The sequence below is a fragment of the Planococcus citri genome, chromosome 3 (assembly GCF_950023065.1).
Source record: "Planococcus citri chromosome 3, ihPlaCitr1.1, whole genome shotgun sequence".
Classification (NCBI taxonomy): Eukaryota; Metazoa; Arthropoda; class Insecta; order Hemiptera; family Pseudococcidae; genus Planococcus; species Planococcus citri.
In genome coordinates, this window is record NC_088679.1 from 76,785,730 (window position 1) to 76,806,913 (window position 21,184).

The 21,184-nt window shown below is 35.7% G+C and overlaps 1 protein-coding gene across 2 annotated transcripts in view; it reads left to right on the forward strand.

Annotated features, from left to right (window-relative positions):
- The first annotated feature begins 8,320 nt into the window (after positions 1 to 8,320).
- Positions 8,321 to 21,184, forward strand: part of LOC135839371 (uncharacterized) — a 74,788-nt gene continuing 61,924 nt past the window's right edge. Inside the window, exon 1 of one of the 2 annotated variants that reach the window (XM_065355364.1) lies at positions 8,321 to 8,707. In XM_065355364.1, coding sequence (XP_065211436.1) covers positions 8,695 to 8,707 — 13 coding nt within the window. In that variant the 5' untranslated portion in view covers positions 8,321 to 8,694. Of the gene's footprint in view, positions 8,708 to 9,046; positions 9,423 to 21,184 lie in introns of those variants that run through there. The other variant, XM_065355365.1, reaches the window with a different exon arrangement.

A 21,184-nucleotide genomic window follows, 5' to 3' on the forward strand; every position in this document is an offset into this window, starting at 1 on the left:
ATTGAGTAAATGAATCGATTCGTTCGGGAACGAGTACAAATCAATTTGTTCGCGAATGATTCACTAAAAATTATTCAATTCGTTCGTGAACGATTCACCTAAAATTGAGTAAATGAATCGATTCGTTCGCGAACAAGTCACTTATGCGAATCGATTCGTTCGCGAACGAGTCACTTATGCGAATCGATTCGTTCGCGAATGATTCATCAAAAATTGAGTGAATGAATCGATTTGTTCGCGAAAGAGTCACTTATACGAATCGATTTATTCGCAAACGAGTCACTTATACGATTCAATTCGTTCGTGAATGATTCATCAAAAATTGATTGAATGAAATATGAATCGATTCGTTCGCGAAAACGTCACTTATACGAATCGATTCGTTCGCGAACGAATCACTTATACGAATCGATTCGTTCGCGAACGAATCACTTATACGAATCAATTCGTTCGTGAACGATTCACCTAAAATTGAGTAAATGAATCGATTCGTTCGCGAACGAGTCACTTATGCGAATCGATTCGTTCGCGAACTAGTCACTTATGCGAATCGATTCGTTCGCGAACGAGTCACTTATGCCAATCGATTCGTTCGCGAACGAGTCACTTATGCGAATCGATTCGTTCGCGAATGATTCATCAAAAATTGAGTGAATGAATCGATTCGTTCGCGAAAGAGTCACTTATACGAATCGATTTATTCGCAAACGAGTCACTTATACGAATCGATTTGTTCGCGAACGAGTCACTTATACGAATCAATTCGTTCGCGAATGTTTCATCAAAAATTGAGTGAATGAATCGATTCGTTCGCGACAGAGTCACTTATACGAATCGATTCGTTCGCGAACGAGTCACTTATATGAATCGATTCGTTTTCGAATGATTCGGTAACTATTGATCAACTCGTTCGCGAATGATTCACCTAGAAATCAGATTTTTTTGAAGTAAAATAATTTTTTTTTAAAAAGTCGGTCTGTTTTATTTTTAAATTTCGATCAAAATTTTGGATCCACGTACCCCTTAGGGAGAGTTTGGATCCTATTTTCAAAATTTATTTGTTGAAAGAAAAATGAAAATGTGCATTTTTTGATTTCTTCAAATTTTTAAAAAGTTACCTTCAACATTTTATCTATATGTAGTATGTACAGTATTATGACTTATGAGAAATCGAACTGTTCTAATGAAAGTTCAACTTTGAGTTTTTCTGATTTTGAATCATGAATCAATTGCGCAAACAGATTTGCTCCAAGTTTAATCAATCTTGAAAGATGAGCCGAGCCGTCAGAATTTAGCTAATTCACAAAAAATCGCCAATGAGTGAAAATCACGAGCCCCCTTTCCGCTTCCTCTAAAGGTTGAAAGGAATTTGAAAAGTCAAAAAAAGTCAAAAAATTTCTTTTTTATTCGCACTTGAACAAATCAATAGGTAGGTAGTAGGTACACAAATTCGCACACGTTTCGATGTTCGATGCCAAAAAAATAATAAAAAAAAACTACCTACTTTGAAACTTAAATTTCTGGCAAAAAAGTGAGTTTTTTTTAGCAACTTTTGGCAACGTAGTGAGAATTTTTGCAAATTTTTGAAAAAAAAACGTATTTTTTGGCAAAAAGAAAAACTTTTGTATGTTTTCTTGCAAAAAAACAATCATTTTTAACCATTTTCCTAAAAGAAAAAACTTTTTTCCAATTCTTAAAATTTTTTCGCCAAAAGCAAGACTTTGACAATTTTAGTAAAAAGTACAGCTTTTGAAAATTATTGATAAAAATGATGGTTTTTGGCAAAAAGGCGAGACTTTTAGGTTGTTTTTGGAAATTTTTTTGCAAATTTTGCTAATTTTAAGAAGTGAGAATTTTTGTCAAAAAAGCAAGACTTTTACCATTTTGGTAGGTAAGCAGCGGTACTTTTTGGTAGAATCATTAACAAAAAATTATACTTATCTACCTATTTTTTCGCAATTTTTGTCGAGGAATGCAACATTTTGTTTTATTTTGTAAAACGATTTTTCGGTAATTTTTGAAAAAAAAAATGATTTTCTTTGCAATTTTGCTAAAAAGCGAGATTTTTGGTTATTTTTGGTAAATAAAAAAAAAAAAAAACGAGACCACAATTTAGCCAAAAGCAGGACTTTCTGACAATTGTTAACAAAAAATAATTCGTTTTTTTTTTTTAACAAAAAAAGTGATACTTTCTGAGTAAGTACATAATCTTTGGAAAAAGTGAGATAGTTGTTAATTTTCGTCAAAAAAACAAGATTTCCTTGATTTTAGCAAAAATCTGGACTTTTTGAGAATACCTATGGTCTCAAAATAAGATTTTTTCGTAATTTTTGTAGAAAAATCGTGTAATTGCGTTCGAAGTTGACGTTACTCGTAATGTTGCAAAAGTAATTGTTTTTTCAAATCTATTCTACAAATCTACTTTTTTTTTTTTTACGAGAAACTGAAACCTTGCGAAAAAATAAGAATTTTATAGCATAAAATTTCCCTCTTGCAAAGAATCGTTGGCTTTTTTTTAAAGACTGTTTTTGAGATATTTTAAGCCGAATTTAAATAATTCAACTAAAAATAGTTGTTTATGTCGAAAAACAGATTTTTTTCAATTTTTCCACCATAAAAAATCAATTTTTGAGAAAAAGCAGACGTTTTACTAAAAAAATGAAAAAAGACAAAATTGTAGAGTACAAAATTTCTCACCTGTTGAATACTCGTATTATAATTGGAAATTGTTTTTCCAACGTTGGGTTGATCATCTTTTATTGAAACCTGAAATATATGAGACACTCTTATAAACTTTCCTATAAATATCAAGAAAATTTCGAAAAAACGGACTTGGTACTTTTCCTCAAAATTTTCAGCCTTATTTTAGTGCAATGTATGAACGTTTACCATTTAGGGAGTGCAAATGATTCCAAACCATCATTTTGAAAGAAAAAAAATCAAAAAAAGATTTTCCCCACAACTTCAGTACCAATTTCATGACAATAAAATATGGCGAAAACTACACCAATAAGAGGCTCGGATGATCACGAGACCGTTACAACTGAACGTCATCGATATGACGTCATTGCTAAAGACTAGTTATCGAATTGGCGTTCGCGTAGGAATCATTATAATATTAAAATTTTATTTGGAGAGATTATCGACGAAAAAAAAATTCAAACGTTCGTCAATTTTACATTTTACCTATACCCAATGTTTTAATGTAAGGTAGCATTAGCCGCAAGCGAATGGGTGGGCTGAAGAATATACATACGTGGATATTATTTTCTTTTTTGGATAAAATCGCGCCTATCACGCGTATCTTGGTGCGAATGGAATTTTAAAATTACTCTGTAATCCGTACCTATATGTGTACAGTGTATCTACAATTTGAAAGTTTATTTATTTTCGCTTCTTGAGTTACTAGCTATCGCACCTATATAAGTAGAACTTGCATATCGTAAATCGCGCGAATACCTACGTGGCTGATTTTTTTTCTCACTCTTGTTCACGTATCATTTAGGTGTGTGTGCAAATTTGCAATTGTATGCGAATATCGCCGAATTTACAATAGGTACGAATTATTTTTAACTGCGATACCGAAGAGGAAAACGAAGAGGTGGTTTGTCAAGAGTGCACGTGCCATATGCAGTATTACAAGATTGGGTAAACATTGTTAATAATATGCATTGTTATAATCGAAAAATGAAAGTGATTCAGACGCGGTCGTTCTCGTACGTCATTTTTCTATACCGAAACGCGATATTTGTTGAAATTTTCAATGAGATAGAAACTACGAAAAAGAATGGTTGTTAGCGATAAATAAGGGCAAAGGGACTATTTATTGAATTTTGAACTTGCCTAGTCCAAGGATGTGTTTAGTATAGTTTGATTTTTAGGTTTTTTTTTTCAACGATTAGGAAAGCTTACAGCCTGGTAAGGAGGGTGAAAAGCCCCTACCCTTGAATTTTGGAACTACTTGGTAGAAATTGACATATTTTGATCTGAATAACTCGTTAATGAAAACCTAACCCTTCAAAAGAGATGAAATTGCAATATTCGCTGGAAACTTTTTTCTGGTAGTTTTCAGTTGAATTTTTATTTTCATTGAAAAAATTACATGACATCATTTTTGGAACCCTGGCCATTCTCTTAGGTGATGTAGGAGTGTTAAAATTCATGTTTGGACGAGTATAAACTCGAAACAGGTTGTGAACTGAATTTTTAGAGAAATCGACCGAGTAAATATTTTTATTAATTTTTTTCCATCTACTCTTCAAGGAAGATATTCCAATCGACACAAAAAATTTTGTACCGAACAATAAGAAGAATCGAAGAAGGAATCCTAAAAAACCACCAGCGCAAAGGAGGAGTATCGATAAGGCCATTTTTTGGCCCCAGACAGTTATCGACTGAACCACTCTTAAATTGTTGTAATAAATGCCCCAAATACGAATACGTGGTTAGTTGACCGAAAATGACCATTTTTTGGGATCCAGGGGTCCCCAAAGTTGCGAATAAAGAAATAATTTTTGGAACCACTGAGTATTATTTTCAAAAACTTTTTCAACGTAAAATAATTGTTTGAACCCGTTAAACATTATACGAGACAATTTTTCCATTTTCGACCCTCAAGGGCAGAAATTGGGGGGGTTTTCATTTTTGAAAAATGTTGGAACCACTATTTTGAACATACCCCTTTGAGCCCCCCTAAAAAGCTTTTTACAGTTTATTAGTATCTGAAAGACCTCCATCCTACCAAATTTTGAGCTCAATAAAATTTGGCGCTGGTACTCAAAAATCCAAATTTCCAATTTTTTGTAATTTGGATTTTTTGGGAACCCCTGGATAGCTGGAAACCTGCGATTTGCGCCAAACGTAACGTTTTGAAGTATATATTCAATTACCTAGGTGAAAAAGTTTAATTAAGCTTCCTGTATATTCGTAATTTTGAACCTTTTTTTTAGAGCCCCCCACTTTGGGCACCCCTGAAAAAAGCTATGTATTATGCATATTTTTTCAAATAAATTGAAGAATTTACATTTGGAACACACCAGCAAGAGCTCGATAATTTTTCACTCGATTTTACCGGTAACTTTCAAAATTGAGCTTTTTTGGGCCAAATTCTGAGATTTTACTTCGTTGAAATTATGAAAACGTGATTTTAACGTTATTTCGAAGATTAAAATCTCAAAATTTGGCCCAAAAAAGCTCAATTTTGAAAGTTACCGGTAAAATTGAGTGAAAAATTATCGAGCTCTTGCTAGTGTGTTCCAAATGTAAATTCTCCAATTTATTTGAAAAAATATGCATAATCGCTTTTTTCAGGGGTGCCCAAAGTGGGGGGCTCTAAAAAAAAGGTTCAAAATTACGAATATACAGGAAGCTTAATTAAACTTTTTCACCGAGGTAATTGAATATATGCCTCAAAACAACGTTTGGTGCAAATCGTAAGTTTCCAGCTATCCAGGGGTTCCCAAAAAATCCAAATTACAAAAAATTGGAAATTTGGATTTTTGAGTACCATCGCAAAATTTTATTGAGCTCAAAGGATGGAGGTCTTTCAGATACTAATCAACTGTAAAACGCTTTTTAGGGGGGTTCAAAGGGGTAGGTTCAAAATAGTGGTTCCAAAATTTTTCAAAAATGAACCCCCCCCCCCCCCCCATTTCTGCCCCTGAGCGTCGAAAATGGAAAAATTGTCTCGTATAATGTTTAACGGGTTCAAACAAATATTTTACGTTGAAAAAGGTTTTGAAAATAATAAAGAAAGCTGAAAGTTGGGATACACCTACCTTATTGCAGACATGCCAAATCGATTGGAAACGGTTTCAACCCGTTTTGAGCAGTTCTGGAGCCTCGAGCAGATTTTTGAAACTCAAAATTCCATCAAATTGAAGTTGTAAAGCTGAAATTTATTCTAAAAACTAATTTCAATATGCTACGAAGTACTGCAGGTGAATTTCAAGTCGTTTTGGAGCCTCCAGCGAATTTTTGAAAATTCCTGAAGCCTCCAGCAGATTTTTGAAATTTTAAATTTTCACAAAATTTCATCAAATGGAGATAGAAAGCTGAAATTTACTCTACACTCCAATTTTAACACCCTCTGAAAACGACTTCTGGTGGATTTCAAGTCATTTTAGAGACTCCAACGACTTTTTTGAAGATTACTGGAGCCTCCAGTTGATTTTTGAAACTTGAAATTTCACCAAAATTTCATCAAACTGAGATGGAGGGTCGAAATTCATTCTGTAAACTAATTTCAATACGCTACGAAGTTGACTGCTGGTGAATTTCAAGTTGTTTTGGAGCCTCCAGCAACTTTTTGAAAGGTTGTATGATGTTTTTTGGAAAATTGAAATTTCCTAAAAGTAGCTGGAAGCTTCAAAACCATTTGAAACCACCATGTAGTCTGCGAAGTAAATTTCAGCTTGCCAACTCCATTTGATAAATTAATGTTGGGGAAATTTCAAGTTTCAAAAATCTACTGGAGTCTCCAGTAATTTTCAAAAAAGTCGCTGGAGGCCCTAAAATGACTTGAACCCACCTGAAGTCGTCCTCAGAGGGTGTTAAAATTGGAGTATAGAGTAAATTTCAGCTTTCCATCTCCATTTGATGAAATTCTGTAAAAATTTAAAGTTTCAAAAATCTGCTGGAGGTTTCAGGAATTTTCAAACATTCGCTGGAGGCTCCAAAACGACTTGAAATTCACCTGCAGTACTTCGTAGCGTATTGAAATTAGTTTTTAGAATAAATTTCAGCTTTACAACTCCAATTTGATGGAATTTTGTGGGAATTTCGAGTTTCAAAAATCTGCTGGAGGCTCCAGAACTGCTCAAAACGGATTGAAACCATTTCTAATCGATTTGACATATTGAAAATAGGGTATATCCCAAATTTCAGCCTTCTTGGTCAATTTGGTAAAGTTTTGATTTTTCCCCTCATTTTTGGCCTAAATTGGATTTTCAAAAATTCACCAAAAATCGAAAAACGCACTTAAGCACTTGAAATTTGGACAGGTGATGAATTTTTGCATGATCTTTCGATCTACCTCTGCAATGTTTGAAAAAGTTCGTGCAAGTCCTATGTTGAAACGCAAAATCTGCGATTTCGGCTGACCTGTCAGTCAAAATGGCCGCCATTTTGTAAGTAAAGCCAACTTTTTTTTGGCAAGTTTGCTTTAAAATGTTCCTTAGGATGTCCCCTTTAAGAAAAAAGTTGTGTCCCGGAGGATCAGCGGGGGGGGGGTGCAATTACTCCTATTGTCATATGCCGGACTATTAGGGTCTCGTGAAGAAATCTGGAACCCGATGCAAATGCAACCTTTGTACCCCCACCTCCTCCCTCTCTCACAATCCCTTACCTAAATTCCAAAAAGATCGAATAGCATACCAAAAAAGATCAAAGGGCAGGATCAAGTAACAGGAAACGCATCTCAAAACTTATTACGCTAATAGCGATAGAACTGGGCTCGCGACTCGTTATCTTTTCGAGTCGATCTTTCATCACATCCATTAATGAAACACGAGTACAGCGAATACCTCCGAATACCATTCGGGGGTGGCTACACTACACCAGACCAGACACACGCTGACGTGAGATGAAGATGAAATTGTACTCGAGAGATAGAGAGAGAGCGAAAATATTCTATTAATCGCGCTGCTGCGAATGACAATAGAGTACGTATACGAAGAACCGGTTCGATTGGGACGATACACCGCCACCACTTGGCACATAAGCTCTTTGAAGATCGCCAATACGCCGAATTTAATCACTCAGTCTCTCGATATACGAGTACATACGATCGAGTAATTACGTCGCGAGAATGAAGTACTATACAACCTACAGTGGAGGATGTCATCGTGCCTCGTAGTCGTGGTCGCGAGTTAGTGATCGAGAACTAGGTCTAATACTCGTATACGATGATGAGGAGAAAAACGATTGAAAGAAAAACGCGCGTATCGCGATCGATCAATATATGTACGTATAGGTATCCGGTCACGAAATATAAAACAGTCTGTTGTAGGAATAGTCTGGTCTTTGGTCTTTCAGACCTGTTATACGTACTTACGCCGGTATGTAAGTCTGCTCTCGGCATTGTATCGCGCTCGTGTAGTGAAAAAAAAATACCTAATAAAAAAAAATTGGTAGGAAAAAAAAGAACCAAGTATACTCGTATATCGACGAGAAGGAAGGAAGAAAAAAAAATGCAGACTAAGATGTGTAATTGTGGCGTGTACTGTACAGAGTGTACTGGTACATACATATATCGTACGAGTACATAGTATAGTAGTATTTAGAGTGCTATATACAGCAGGCTAGCGGGGCGGACGCGGGGGAGGGACACTTAGTCGAAGAATAATGTGCAGCATAATAAAATGTATGAAGTAGGATTGCCATTCAGTTAGCGGACAGTGAACAGTTGCGGGTTCGCGTTCGGCATAATGGTGCATTATTATTGCGCGCCATCGCCAGTTACTACGACCACCATTCATTTTTCGAGTTCTTCGATTTCGATCTAAATCTCGTCCGTGGCCGTGCCTGTGTGTCTTCTTCCTTCGTTCCGAGTCTCTCTCGAGAAACCGACGACGACGACGACGACTTCGAGAGACCATCTCTAGTCGGCTGTGAAACTGAGTTACAAAGTGGGAAATGATGCACGCGACCAAAATCACCATAGTCATTCAGTAATATGGCACCAATTCCGCAGATATGCACCTTACAGGTAACCTACACACATCTATGCACAATCACCTACTACTATTGGCTATTAGTACCTACGTCCGGCGATTGATTGCGAAGATGACGACCACCACGACGAAGACGTTCTCTCTATAGATATTCCCATCATTCGTATTCGTAAATCGCCTCATCTCTTCATCATTTTCTCCGCAGCTGATAACAATTGACTTTTTTTTCTCCACTTTTCTTTTTAATCACTCTCGCTTTATCACATACTAAAATGTACCTACCTCTGTCGGTGATAAAAAGCCGGCTTCTCGAGTACAGTGGCCAGCTGCCAAAAACGGCCGCTACGTGATGTAATTTATGTCAATCTTGAAGCATATGTAGTTGTAGTACTCGCGTACCACGTCTTCGTTGTGGTAGTCGTCTCTTCCGAGTGCAATTTTTTTTGCTTCCTTCCGAGTTTGACACGTGAAAAATCAAAGTGTTCGCGGTCGGTGTCGGGTAATTTAAGTGTTTTTTTTTCTTTTACGTACGTATACGACCGCGATAGCGATATCGTCTCGTTTCCATCAAATTCCCACGTGTGTTTTTCGATTCGATATCACGAAGTCGAGTGCAAAATTATCGAATGGGGTTTTCCACCCTGCGCGAGCCCGTCATCTGCAGTCTGTCAATCTGTTCGTGTTTTCCTGAATTCTGAATTCGTCTCGCATTCGGTGCTGCAGCTGGCTATACCTACTGAACCATTTTGAGTAAGAAGCTCGTTTAATTTTGTGAAATTTTCCGTATACCTACTCGTATGTGCATTCGTCAATATGCAACATTGTATATGTGATAATTATCGTGTCACCGAGATGACGAGACGATGATGAGAACTGTGACAATGTAAAATGTGTTCGCCCATGCCATGTACGAGTACATCTGTATTATACGAGTATAATAATTGCTTATCTATTCGTATTACGCGTGTTTTCGGTGTTTTTCTCGAATTAACGACGTCTCTATAGCTACGATGAGCTCGTTGAAAGATATATTCTCAAATTTTTTTTATCCTCTATTAAATTATGTATTAATCGAGCACAAATGACGCTGTGTACTGGTATATCTCGTTGACTTTCTTTAAAACTCACACTTTTCGGCGTCAACCGACGAGAAATAGAAGTCGTCACAGACGACATAACTACACACAGAGTACCCAAGTAGACGGGGGAAAAAATTTTTAACGCGTATTTGGAGGATTTGTGATTTTTTTTTTTCATTTTACCAAAAGAGCAGAGGTGTGCTGAACAGTGGGGGGGGGAGAAGGTGTCTCACCCTACAGGGAGAAAAATTTAGGCAAAAATTTGTTAATAATTTTTGGGAAAAATTAGATGAGTTGGAAAAAGTTGGAAATTTGGGAAGAAATTGCGTAAGTAAGCAAAGAACATCAAAGAATACTTAATCGCAGTTGAAAAACACAACCTGACAAATGCAATATAATCTGACGTAGGGTGTAATAATCAAGTACATAATTATTGCTGAAGCCACGAAAACCAACTTTTTCCATCATCAAAAATTCAATACTTACCTATGTTGTTTTACATTTCGAATTATCAACTTTTCACAGCTTTCACCATCGCTTCGCTCGGACTATTAATTCATTTTCCTTTTATTTTCTTCTGATCAAAGATGAAGGATTGAAAAATTGACTTCTCACATCGAAAATAATTTGGTTTACTTTTGAAAAATTATTAATTTTCGGAATTTTCTGTCCTCGCTTTATTTTAATTTTTAAAATTTTATAATTTCCTGAAAACTATTGATAATATTTTCAAATGTTGAAACTATGAAGATCAACTTTTTACATCGGTTATTTTGTAATTTTCTAATTATCGATTTTTTCAAAGCTTTTGCTCTCGCTTCGCTCGTGTCGATTTGAATTCTACAGTTCAATTTTCAAAAAAATTTCAAAAATTGAAAATCAACTTTAGAAATTTAAGAAACATAACCATATCAATACCCAGTTACCTACAGGGTTCCAGAAAGCACAAAATGTTGACGTTGAAACTTCTTATATTGAAAATAATTTTTTCGTACCTCACACATTGCCTCGCTTCGTTCGTGCAAAATCGAAAATGTTCCGTATTCTCTTTTTAAATTTGATTTTCAAAAGTCAAAAGGCTAAAAAAAACTACGAAAAATGACACGAAAAAATTGCCAATTTTTTATTTGAAGAGTGATATTCCAAAACTCGCTTTGTCCATTTTCACAACTTTTCAGGAAAGAGGAAAAACAGTTTCCCTTTAAAAGGGTAAATTGGCTTTTTAGGCGAGTTTAACACTTTATTTGGGTGGATTTATGAAGTAGGAGTGTAGGTATGTACTTCATCCACTAAACACTGCTGAAAAAATTTTCAATAAAAATGGATGAAGCGCGTTTTGGAAGATTATTTTTTTAAAAATATTTAGTGAATTGGCTATTTAGGTGAGTTTAACACCTCATTTTGGTGGGTTGATGATGTAGGAATGTGAGTTACTACTTCATCTGCCAGGTACCACTGAAAAACGCACTTCGATAAAAATGGACAAAGCGAGTTTTGGAATATCACTCTTCATTTTGGATTTCAGTACCTACCAACCTTGCAATGGAACAATTCAAATTTGTTGTCAAGTATAAAACCATCGTTTTTGAGCATTTAAAATTATTCAACATTTTTATTTCCAACTCCCCCTTCCAAAATTTATTCGAACCCCATCTAAATAATCAGCTTGGGAAGAGGGGTGACCGGGGGGGGGGGGGGTGTTCTGGGGTAAAAAGTTGGGAAAAAATTCAAGTCTCACCCCCGCCCCCCATGGTGATTACCTTTTGATCTGAATTCTGATTTTTATGCCTTTTTTCGTTCATTACTGCAAAATGATGATTTTTGAACAAATAATATGGCAAAGCAGTTTTCTATCTGCGCCCGGAGGTGGGGGAGGGTACTTCCCGAAATATGCCATGTACTAGAAGGCAATGACCACAAATTTTTTTCGATATTTTTCCACGCCAACAAAAATCTCAAAATCCATTTTGAAAAATTCAAATTCCTGAGGAGAGAGCTCAAAATTCTGGGAAAAAATCAAAAAAAATCTATAGGTAAATCGAGAATTGAACGTACAAATAATATATAATGTAAGTAATAAAAACCCAGCAACTAAAATTTTAGACGCAGAAGTTCGTTTTTGGATTCTTGATGAATTTTTAAAAATTCAAAAAAATCTGTAATTTTTGCAAGTTTTCCACTTTTTTATGAATTTTTTTCCTCTAACGAAACGGTAAAAATGATAACATAATTCATTTCAATCCTCTCCAGAAGAAACCATCTCTTTTGAGCCATTCTGAAATCTCCAAAAGATTTTCAATTTACTCATAAAATTTCGAATAAATCTGAAGGGATAAAAAATCAACTTCAGTACCCATGGTTTAACTTCGGTTGAAATTTCGACAGTTTTCATTAAAATTTGAAAAAATTCAGAACCACTCTCCTCCTTCACCCGCCCGTTATTTTATCTTTACACTAAATTTCCACTCGTTCAATTGAAAAATGTTTGAGATTACCTACGTAAAATCTATGAAAAACACAATTTGGCAGATGCTGCACCCTCCCTCCTTCCAGAGTGCGGATAGAAAACTGCCCGGTTTCGATCGGGAAAAAAGGAAATCCGCCATCATTAGTACCCCAGCCTCCTTTAGGACCACTGGGGGTGGAATTTGTTACTTTTTCATCAATTGAAATTTCTCATCATGAAATGAAGAGTGATATTCCAAAACTCGCTTTGTCCATTTTTATCAAAGTTGGGTTTTCAGTGGTACCTGGTAGATGAAGTATTAACTCACATTCCTACATCATCAACCTACCAAAATGAGGTGTTAAACTCACCTAAATAGCCAATTCACTAAAAATTGAAAAAAAATAATGTTCCAAAACGCGCTTTGTCCATTTTTATTGAAATTTTTTTCAGTAGTATTTAGTGGATGAAATGTATACCTACACTCCTACATCATAAATCCACCCAAATAAAGTGCTAAACTCGCCTGAAAATCCAATTTACCCGTTTGAAGGGAAACTGTTTTTCCTCTCTCCTGAAAAGTTGTGAAAATGGACAAAGCGAGTTTTGGAATATCACTCTTCAAATGCTTAAATTTGGTACTCAACTGCTTGGGGGTATGCACTTGGAGCAAATCTGTTTGTAGTATTTTAAAGGTAATTAAAAACGACGATGAGGTTTCAAAAATATTTTTCAAAAATTTTCCAAATGTTCAAAATTGAGAAAATTTTGAAAGCTGAATTTTCGAAATCTTGCCAAATTCGGAAGCTATAAAAATTCGAAATAAATCCAGGAAAATAGATTTTTATGATATTTGCAACTAGAAATTTTTATTTAGTGAAAAGATTCGGAAAACTATAGGAGGTACAAGACCCAAAAATTTTGGCTCATTTTCCTGATTCGGTCCTGCAATCTACCTCCTCCTTTTGCCCCCTCCTAATTTTCTGAACATGGGGTAAAAATATGTCAAACGTCATTTTTTTAAAATCTGTCCTCTGACGCCTCCATTGACTCCCAAAATTTGATTAAACCTACGTATGGGGGTGGAAAAGTAATTTTTAAAAATTCGATTTTTTGACTCGATTTTTTTTTTGAAAAATTGTAAATTTTAAGGCGAGAAAAATGATACTTAGCTACTTGAAATTCAGTTAAATCATCGGAAAAAGAGGGGATGTCGGGGTAATTTGATTCGCTGAATTAAAATACGACTATGAAAAAAAAATTCGATCGAAACGAGCTGTTCAGAAGGAAATAAAATTCTGCGAAAACACATTTTTTTTGACCTTTTTGGTACGTATTTTCCAGCACTTAAAAATAAAATGAAATTTCTGTAAGGGCGCAACTGGTGACGTGATACGGTAATTCCAAAATTTCAAAATTCATTTCAAGTACCAAAAAAACGTTTTTCTTTGCAATAAACCTTTCCGCAACCAAAACCAAGCAGACAGATCGAAACACGCTCGAACAAAAAAATCACTCAATTTTTATTCACTATACAAAACACGTCGAACTTCTTTCGATTTCATGCAAGCATTTGAAATCGTTACGAGAACGCCGATCGAGATTATAATAACCTATTTGTGATTTTACGACTGTTTCAAATTCGCAATTTACGACGACGAAGAGCGAAAATTAAGTCAAAAAAGATGAAGCCATAAAAAACACTCGTACGAGCACATTCGCGTACTCGTTCAAAACATGGCTAAATTTTAAAATTAAAACTAGGTATCTATTAATTTATCTCGAGTGTTTGGCCAATTTACTAACAATACGAAGAAAACATAAAATCGCGGTTTCACTTACCGTTTCTCGGATGCTCCAAAAGTTGCGAATTCGACTCATCACTCGTAATGATTCGATTCCTGGAAGAAAAAAGAACATAAAATTGAAAATTAACATGTAATGAACACAGAAAAATAACGTAAGTATACCTAAAATAAATGGTAGATCTACACAAGTACACACGTATAAAAATACATCAACAAATCGAACGTTTCAAAGATGAAAAATAACGTTTTAAGCACACCAGGAATACTACATATTTTATCCAAAGCACGAGAAATTTTTCAGCTTAACGAACCAAATTTTGGGAATACACGACACAGCCTTGGAAATTGAATTTTCCAAAATTTTCAAAGCAGATATTCAGTCGAATTTTCACTATTTTAAAACCCATCTTGCAGCTTAATGAACCTTTTGAGAATACACAACGCAGTCTTGGAAATTAAATCTCCCAAAATTTTCGAGGCACATATTTAGTCAAATTTTCACAATTTTCAAATCCATCAACCACGCCAATTTCGCGCCCTCGTAAATTATTAAAAGCCTCGATCGTCGAGGCTTTTGTGTCGAAATAGACTCGATGTATGTATTTCGACACCTAACGCAATCATCACTTTGCATTTTCTCCAACACTTCTTCGCACTTGTACTCCCTAAGTTAATACATCTGACAAATACACCTAAGTAATTCCGGTTTATCGTGATTTAAGTTCGGATTAATCAATTCACAATCGAGATCGACCACTGGGTATCCAATTTTTCTCGAGTTGCGTTCAACACGTCATTTGATGAAATAATTTAATTTTTCTTTTAAATGCGCGTACACGTATAGTTCGCGTAGACGTCTCGTCGTATTTTACGAGCAACTCGAACGACTGATTAAAGGGTTAGATAATAAATCATGCATCGACGGACGACGGGTCGCTCACACGTTTCCCATTCATTATGCAAATCGCGATAATGGCGCGAGTTAACGGCAAAAGGAATTTATTTCGATAATAGGGCATATTACTCACTCAGGACGAAGGTAAAGTAAAGATTGTCTCACGCAATCACATCGTATTCTTACCACTTGTGTCTTTGGTCAGGGCAACAAATGCCTGGCTTTTGACGCTAAGACATTTTCTACTTTGTCTCCCTCCTCTTTAACGTAGCCAGTCAGCCAAAAAATGAAGAAATTCTCCACTCAGGATTGTATATTGCAGCAGGAAAAGCATTGAAACCGTTTCAAAACGTATTAAATCCGTTAAAGGTCACTAACATTAAATATACTCGTACCAAAATCGTGGCATAAAAAATTCTCCTCGAAAGCAAAAAAATTGCCCACATAACCAGCAAAATGATACGATCGCGGTAGTAAAATCAACAAAGTCGATTGGAAACTCATTTTATCAATCAAATCAATTCAGTGTTGCACTTCCACTCGTTCGCCGATCAATTGAGTTAACACCTACCGCCGGCTACTGCTTTTTTTTAAAAGTCGAAATAGCGTCGAGTTTCGAGTTTTACGAATGCCGGCCGGCCTGCCTGCTGCCGTCTGTGCGTTAATACTTCAACTTTTATGGCAGGTCGATATACACGTAATAAAATCGAGGTTTTATTTACGAGATTATCGGCGAATTGCGGATTGCGGATAGCACGTTGATTAGATTCATTTCATTATTAATGATTCTTGATAGCGTAACAAATTTATGCGCGATGGAAACATCTATGAATATCCTCAAGCCTCTCGAGCAGATTTATGGGTCTCTTCTGAACATTTTTTCCCCTCCCAAGCGCAGCGCAGCGAAGAAGTAACAATTATTGATTAACACAACGATGAACGGTACTATAGGTACAGAACACTTAATTATTAACTTCAACGAGTCGTATAAGAAAAATCAACAGGAAAAATTTGAAAGCTCAACTCAAGGCTATAAATAATAGAATAGTTTGCTATATACTAGAGGTACAGTGTTGGGCTTTCACTTTTATTGAAATTTTTTCGCAAAATTATTCGCGAATGATGAGGTGTATAATTTTGAATTCCCCGTTCACCTGCTCCTCGCATTTCAATTACCATTAATAGACCACGATTTGGTTACTTCTTAGTGCAATTTTTCAGAATTTTCAGAGAATGGGCTAGTGCCAAAATTTGATGAAAAAAATTATCTTTCTGCAAAGTTAATTGTTTAGGTCTTCCATTGATTATTGTTGTTTTTTTTTGGTGGGGGGGGGGGGGTATGACATGACATTAGAAACATGCTCGGGGTGCTCAAAAACATACACTTGGATACCAGACACAAAAATTTTCCTTGGTACCCTTTATACAATCATTTTTGAATGAGCAAAAGATCAATGGGAAGGGCTAGCGGAAGGGGATTCAACTGAAAATTTGCCAACTGATAGCAGGGGAAAAATACCAATTTTTCCAATTGATATCATATTCATACAGGGTGCCCAGAAATATCGAGCCCCCCTAAGCAAGTTTTTCATTAAAAATATAGGTTGGCAACGTGAAATAGATGCATATGATTGGTGGAATGTTATCTCTCCAGTCCAACAACCAATCATGTGCTATCATTATTATCATTCACTGTGACCAACCAAAGTATTTTAGTAGAAAACTTTTTTAGGGGTGCTCGATATTTCTGGGCACCCTGTATGACTTATTTATTTATTTACCTATTTATTTATTTATTTATTTATTTATTTATTTATTTATTTATTTATTTATTTATTTATTTACCTATTTATTCATTTATCTATTGGAAGGAACAAAAAGAAAAACAAACTGTTACAAAATAGTAACATTTAGCTTGCATGCGATCAATATTGAAATCTCACTGGTAGGTCCAATACTTGACATCTACGCAGACGGTATATTACATCTCTTCATCACAATTCAAAAGATTTTTTACTAATACAGGGTGCGGCAGAGAAACCGAACGTATTTTAAATGACAATTGAGCCGTCTGTGTTTGAGTTAGAGAGCCCATCAACCCAGCATTGGAAAGAGAATGAAAGTACAATTTTTTTGATATAAAAACTTATTTCGATAGCTTAGTAGTTTTGAATATAACGTCATTCAAATATTACCCTTATTTTTGACACATTCCCGAAGTCTTATAACAAAATTTTCATACACTTTCTGCAACATAGGCCGAGGAATTTGGCTGGAATGATGCCTAATCGAAGTTTTCAACTCCTCTGGATCACTTTCATGCACCTTTGACTTCGGATACCCCCATAAAAAGAAATCACAAACTGAAAAATCGGGTATGTGTGGCAGCCAGACAATATCGGCATTTCTCAAAATTAACTGGTTACCAAACTTCTGATGTAAACAAATCATTGTTTTGTCAGCTGTGTGGGCACGTCGCGCCTTCCTGGCACCTCCTCCTACCAATTTCAGGTCGCGATAACTCGTTTGACATCACCTGGTAGCATTTGCGGGCATGCAGGCAGAACAACTCGGACTTTTCTTTAACCCTTCACTAACACATTGGATTACCAGGGAGGATTTCGCGGACTTTGGCTTACCAGGAGGGGTTTCTTCACACATAGAGCTTATCTCCCAAAAGTTTTTGACCCAATGTCTCTGAATTTTTTCAGAAAAAACAGATTTTTTATGATCAATTGCAAAATGGTTTCAAAATTCACTAACTGTAAAAACGCTGGAATAATTTTTACATAAAAAACACTCACCCGCATAAGCGCGCTGTTTGCCTCACCAGTCCTCCATGATAGTTTGTTAATATACCAAAAAAATTGTACTTTTTTTCTCTTTCCAATGCCGGGTTGTTCGTTTCTCTAACTCGCATACAGAAGGCGCAATTGCAATTTAAAATACGTTCGGTTTCTCTGCCGCACCCTGTACTTACATTGTCGTGGTTAGAAATTCTTTCCTGATAGATGTTACTTCTTTCTTATGGATATCACTGATTTCACACTAGGTAACTATTTCCAATCTTTGAGAATGGTGTTGTTCTTCACATACCACAGCGAGTGTATAAGTTTTCTTAGAATTTTGTTCTGGAATCTTTTGATAATCAGGATATTGGATCCACTAGTAGAACCCCATAGTTCAATACCATACAACCAAATTAGTTTCAATAACCATTTGTATGTACATAAGTTTGTGTTTTGTGGGTTCAGCATATTAGTTCCAAGAAGCAAATAAAGTGATTTGAGTTTTTTGTCGAGTCGAGTTCTCTTCTTCAGAATATGATCTCTCCATGTGAGATGGTTATCAAGGTGTAATCCCAGATATTTGACGACGTTTGATTGAAGTAGGTATTTCATCTTTATTAAACATTCGTGAGCGAGTTGTTCGACTTTTCTTCTGGTAAAAAGGACGTAGCTAGATTTTTCACCATTGATTTTGATTCTCCAAGTTTGACATCATTTGTTCATTACGTTTAAGTTGTTTTGTAATTTGTCCATTGCAACATCTGGGCCCTGGGGTGCGTTCACTTTGCATGTAGAACTCGGGTATACTCAATTTTGTTAGGTATAAACAAAGCATTAACCAAGCAGGTTTTTTCGTTCTTTGACAGATTTGGATCCATAAACAAAACATTAATTTGCCTCAAGAAACAAAAATATTGTTGGTTGTCTCCTGTTGACAAATGAAATACCAAACATGATCATTTTATTCAGAGAAATTTGCCTATTATTGGCCAATTAATTTTCCAATTTTTTGAAACAAAAGAACTAATTTGTGCATCATAAAGTTTGTTTATACCTAAGTAATAAAATCGAGTATACCAGAGTTTTATATGCAAAGTGAACGCACCCCTGGATATACCGCTTGTCAAAGAAATGTCACCCGTGTAGAGAAGACATAATATTGGGCTCTATATGCTTCCTTGTGGTACTCCTGCTCAGAATGTTCTGAAGTCTGAGAAAGCATTGTCATATTTAACTCTAAATTTTTCATCATTTGAATAGCGAGCCAAGAAGATTATGTCTGGAAGATGGTTTTCAAGTTTCATCAAGAGGCCAGCATGCCATACACGATCGAAAGCTTGGGTTACATCAAGAAAAGCTGCAGTGCACATTTTTTTATCATTGAGAGAGTTGTTAATTTTTTCTACGAGACGATGTACTTGCTAAATAATATTGCGTTTCAAACAAAATCTGAATTGGTGGTTTGGAATCAGCTTCCTTTTTTCCAGAATTGGCCATAGCCTTAGTAAAATTAGTTTTTTTAAGATTTTAGCTGATAGGATTGGCAATAAGCTGATAAGTCTGTACAATGAGGTTTCATGTTCTAGCTTTCCCAGTTTATGGATGAGAATAACTTCAGCATATTTCCATTGGTAGGGATAGAATCCAATCGTAAGTATCATGTTGAAAATTTGTGTGATATGACTTAAAAAAATTTTCATTCTCCTGTTTCAATTTTTGGGGGTTCAAATATGAATTGTTGTATTTTCAAATTGGCCGGAGTGAAACATTGGGTGAAAATTTTAAAAAAAATTGATTTTGACTTGAGACCAAAAAATTTGTGTTTTGGAAATATTTTGTTGGGGGGAAAACCAACTTACACCACTGAGGTGTGCCACTCCCTGCTCTATCCGCTCCTGGGGGCACCACTAACTTGGTGATTGTACGTCAGACCCAACAAATATTTGGGGACCCTTATACCCAATAACCAATAAGGAGCTATACAGTTGCTTATGTAACGTTTATTAGGTATAATGGTAAATGGTCACCCAGTCATACGGGTGACACGGTACAATACAATGTATTATTCTGCTGCTGAGCGTTGTATACTAGTAGTAGAGGCCAGCGTTAAAGCTCTGCTACGTCAAACAAATGATATACAACTGCACGGAGGCAGGTACCATCGGCTGAGGCTAGCTCCAGTGGAACCAGTCCACCAGAGGGCGCTAATCCAGTTAGCCTACCCCCCGCCTGGGCATCAAGTTCCCTCCTTAGGTGGGTAACTTGGAGTCCCAAGTCCCCACTACAATTTCCTTTTGATTAAAAAATTTCATTTCTGAAACTGGAAAAATATTTTGAAATACAGCGGCGCCAATTTTCCTATCATTATTGCAAATTTCAAAAATTCAAAGAAAAGTGTCCAAAAATTCATCAATGTTTTCGCAACTTTTTGAGAATTGTCAATAATAGCAGAGAAAATGGGCACCACATCTCCTAAATACTGTCCTAGATGAAATCCTTCGCCAAATTTGGTCAAAATTACCCGACATTTTTTTTCGCTATCCACCCTAATGCACGTTCATTAATATCAGAGACCACCTAGCAAAAAAAAAAAACGTTAGCTTGAAGACCTCAGAAAAACAGTCCTCAAATTTTTAATTCTCAGAGTCAGTATTTTTCATCTTTTTCTCCTTCTTTCACCAAAGCATCAAGATTGAAAAATGTTCAAAACAAATATGTATATACCTACCTACGTACCAACATATCACAAAATTTGGATTTTACGAGGATATTTGGAGTAAAAATATTTCATTTCGCCTTAATTTATAGTATTCCAAAGGCAAGCAGGCAGTGGGAAGGTAAAGCCATACAAAAAATGTCGCTTTCCAATGTTTTTTGTTTTTGTTTTTTTCAAAATACTTGTCAACGAAAACTCATTTTTGAAAAAATTTCAACTACCCCATGAAAAAGTCAGGGTAAGCGAAAAATTCGTCGAAAACAGCCATACCACGTGAAAACAAACTGTATTTTATTACAATCACACAGACCGATGACTCAGTATACTATTTCCACTAACGTAAGCAAGATTATTTTCAAACAAATTAACACCAGGTAATAAAATTTTGAAAATTTGAAGAGTTAGGCTCTGATCAAAGATCAAACACACATTTCAAAAGGAATTACCGCGACATCGCCTTTAGGTGTAATCCATACTTTGTGCAAATTTAATTACGATTTATGTAGTACGTGCGCCTTCTTACTCGTCTAAATTTTCTCGGATTACCTACTTTGATTAACTTATTCGACTGTACTGATAATTTGGAGTACCTACTTGAATAGTTCAGAAAAAAAATGGGTAGCACTGTCTTATGTACTCGAACAGGTAACACGATGTACATACAACATTGTTGATGGTTTACACAATATTTTACTACACATGATAACATGACGACGTATCTTTCAATAATAATTTCATTTTCTTTTAATGCATCTATCCCACAGGTTTTTCCGCGATCT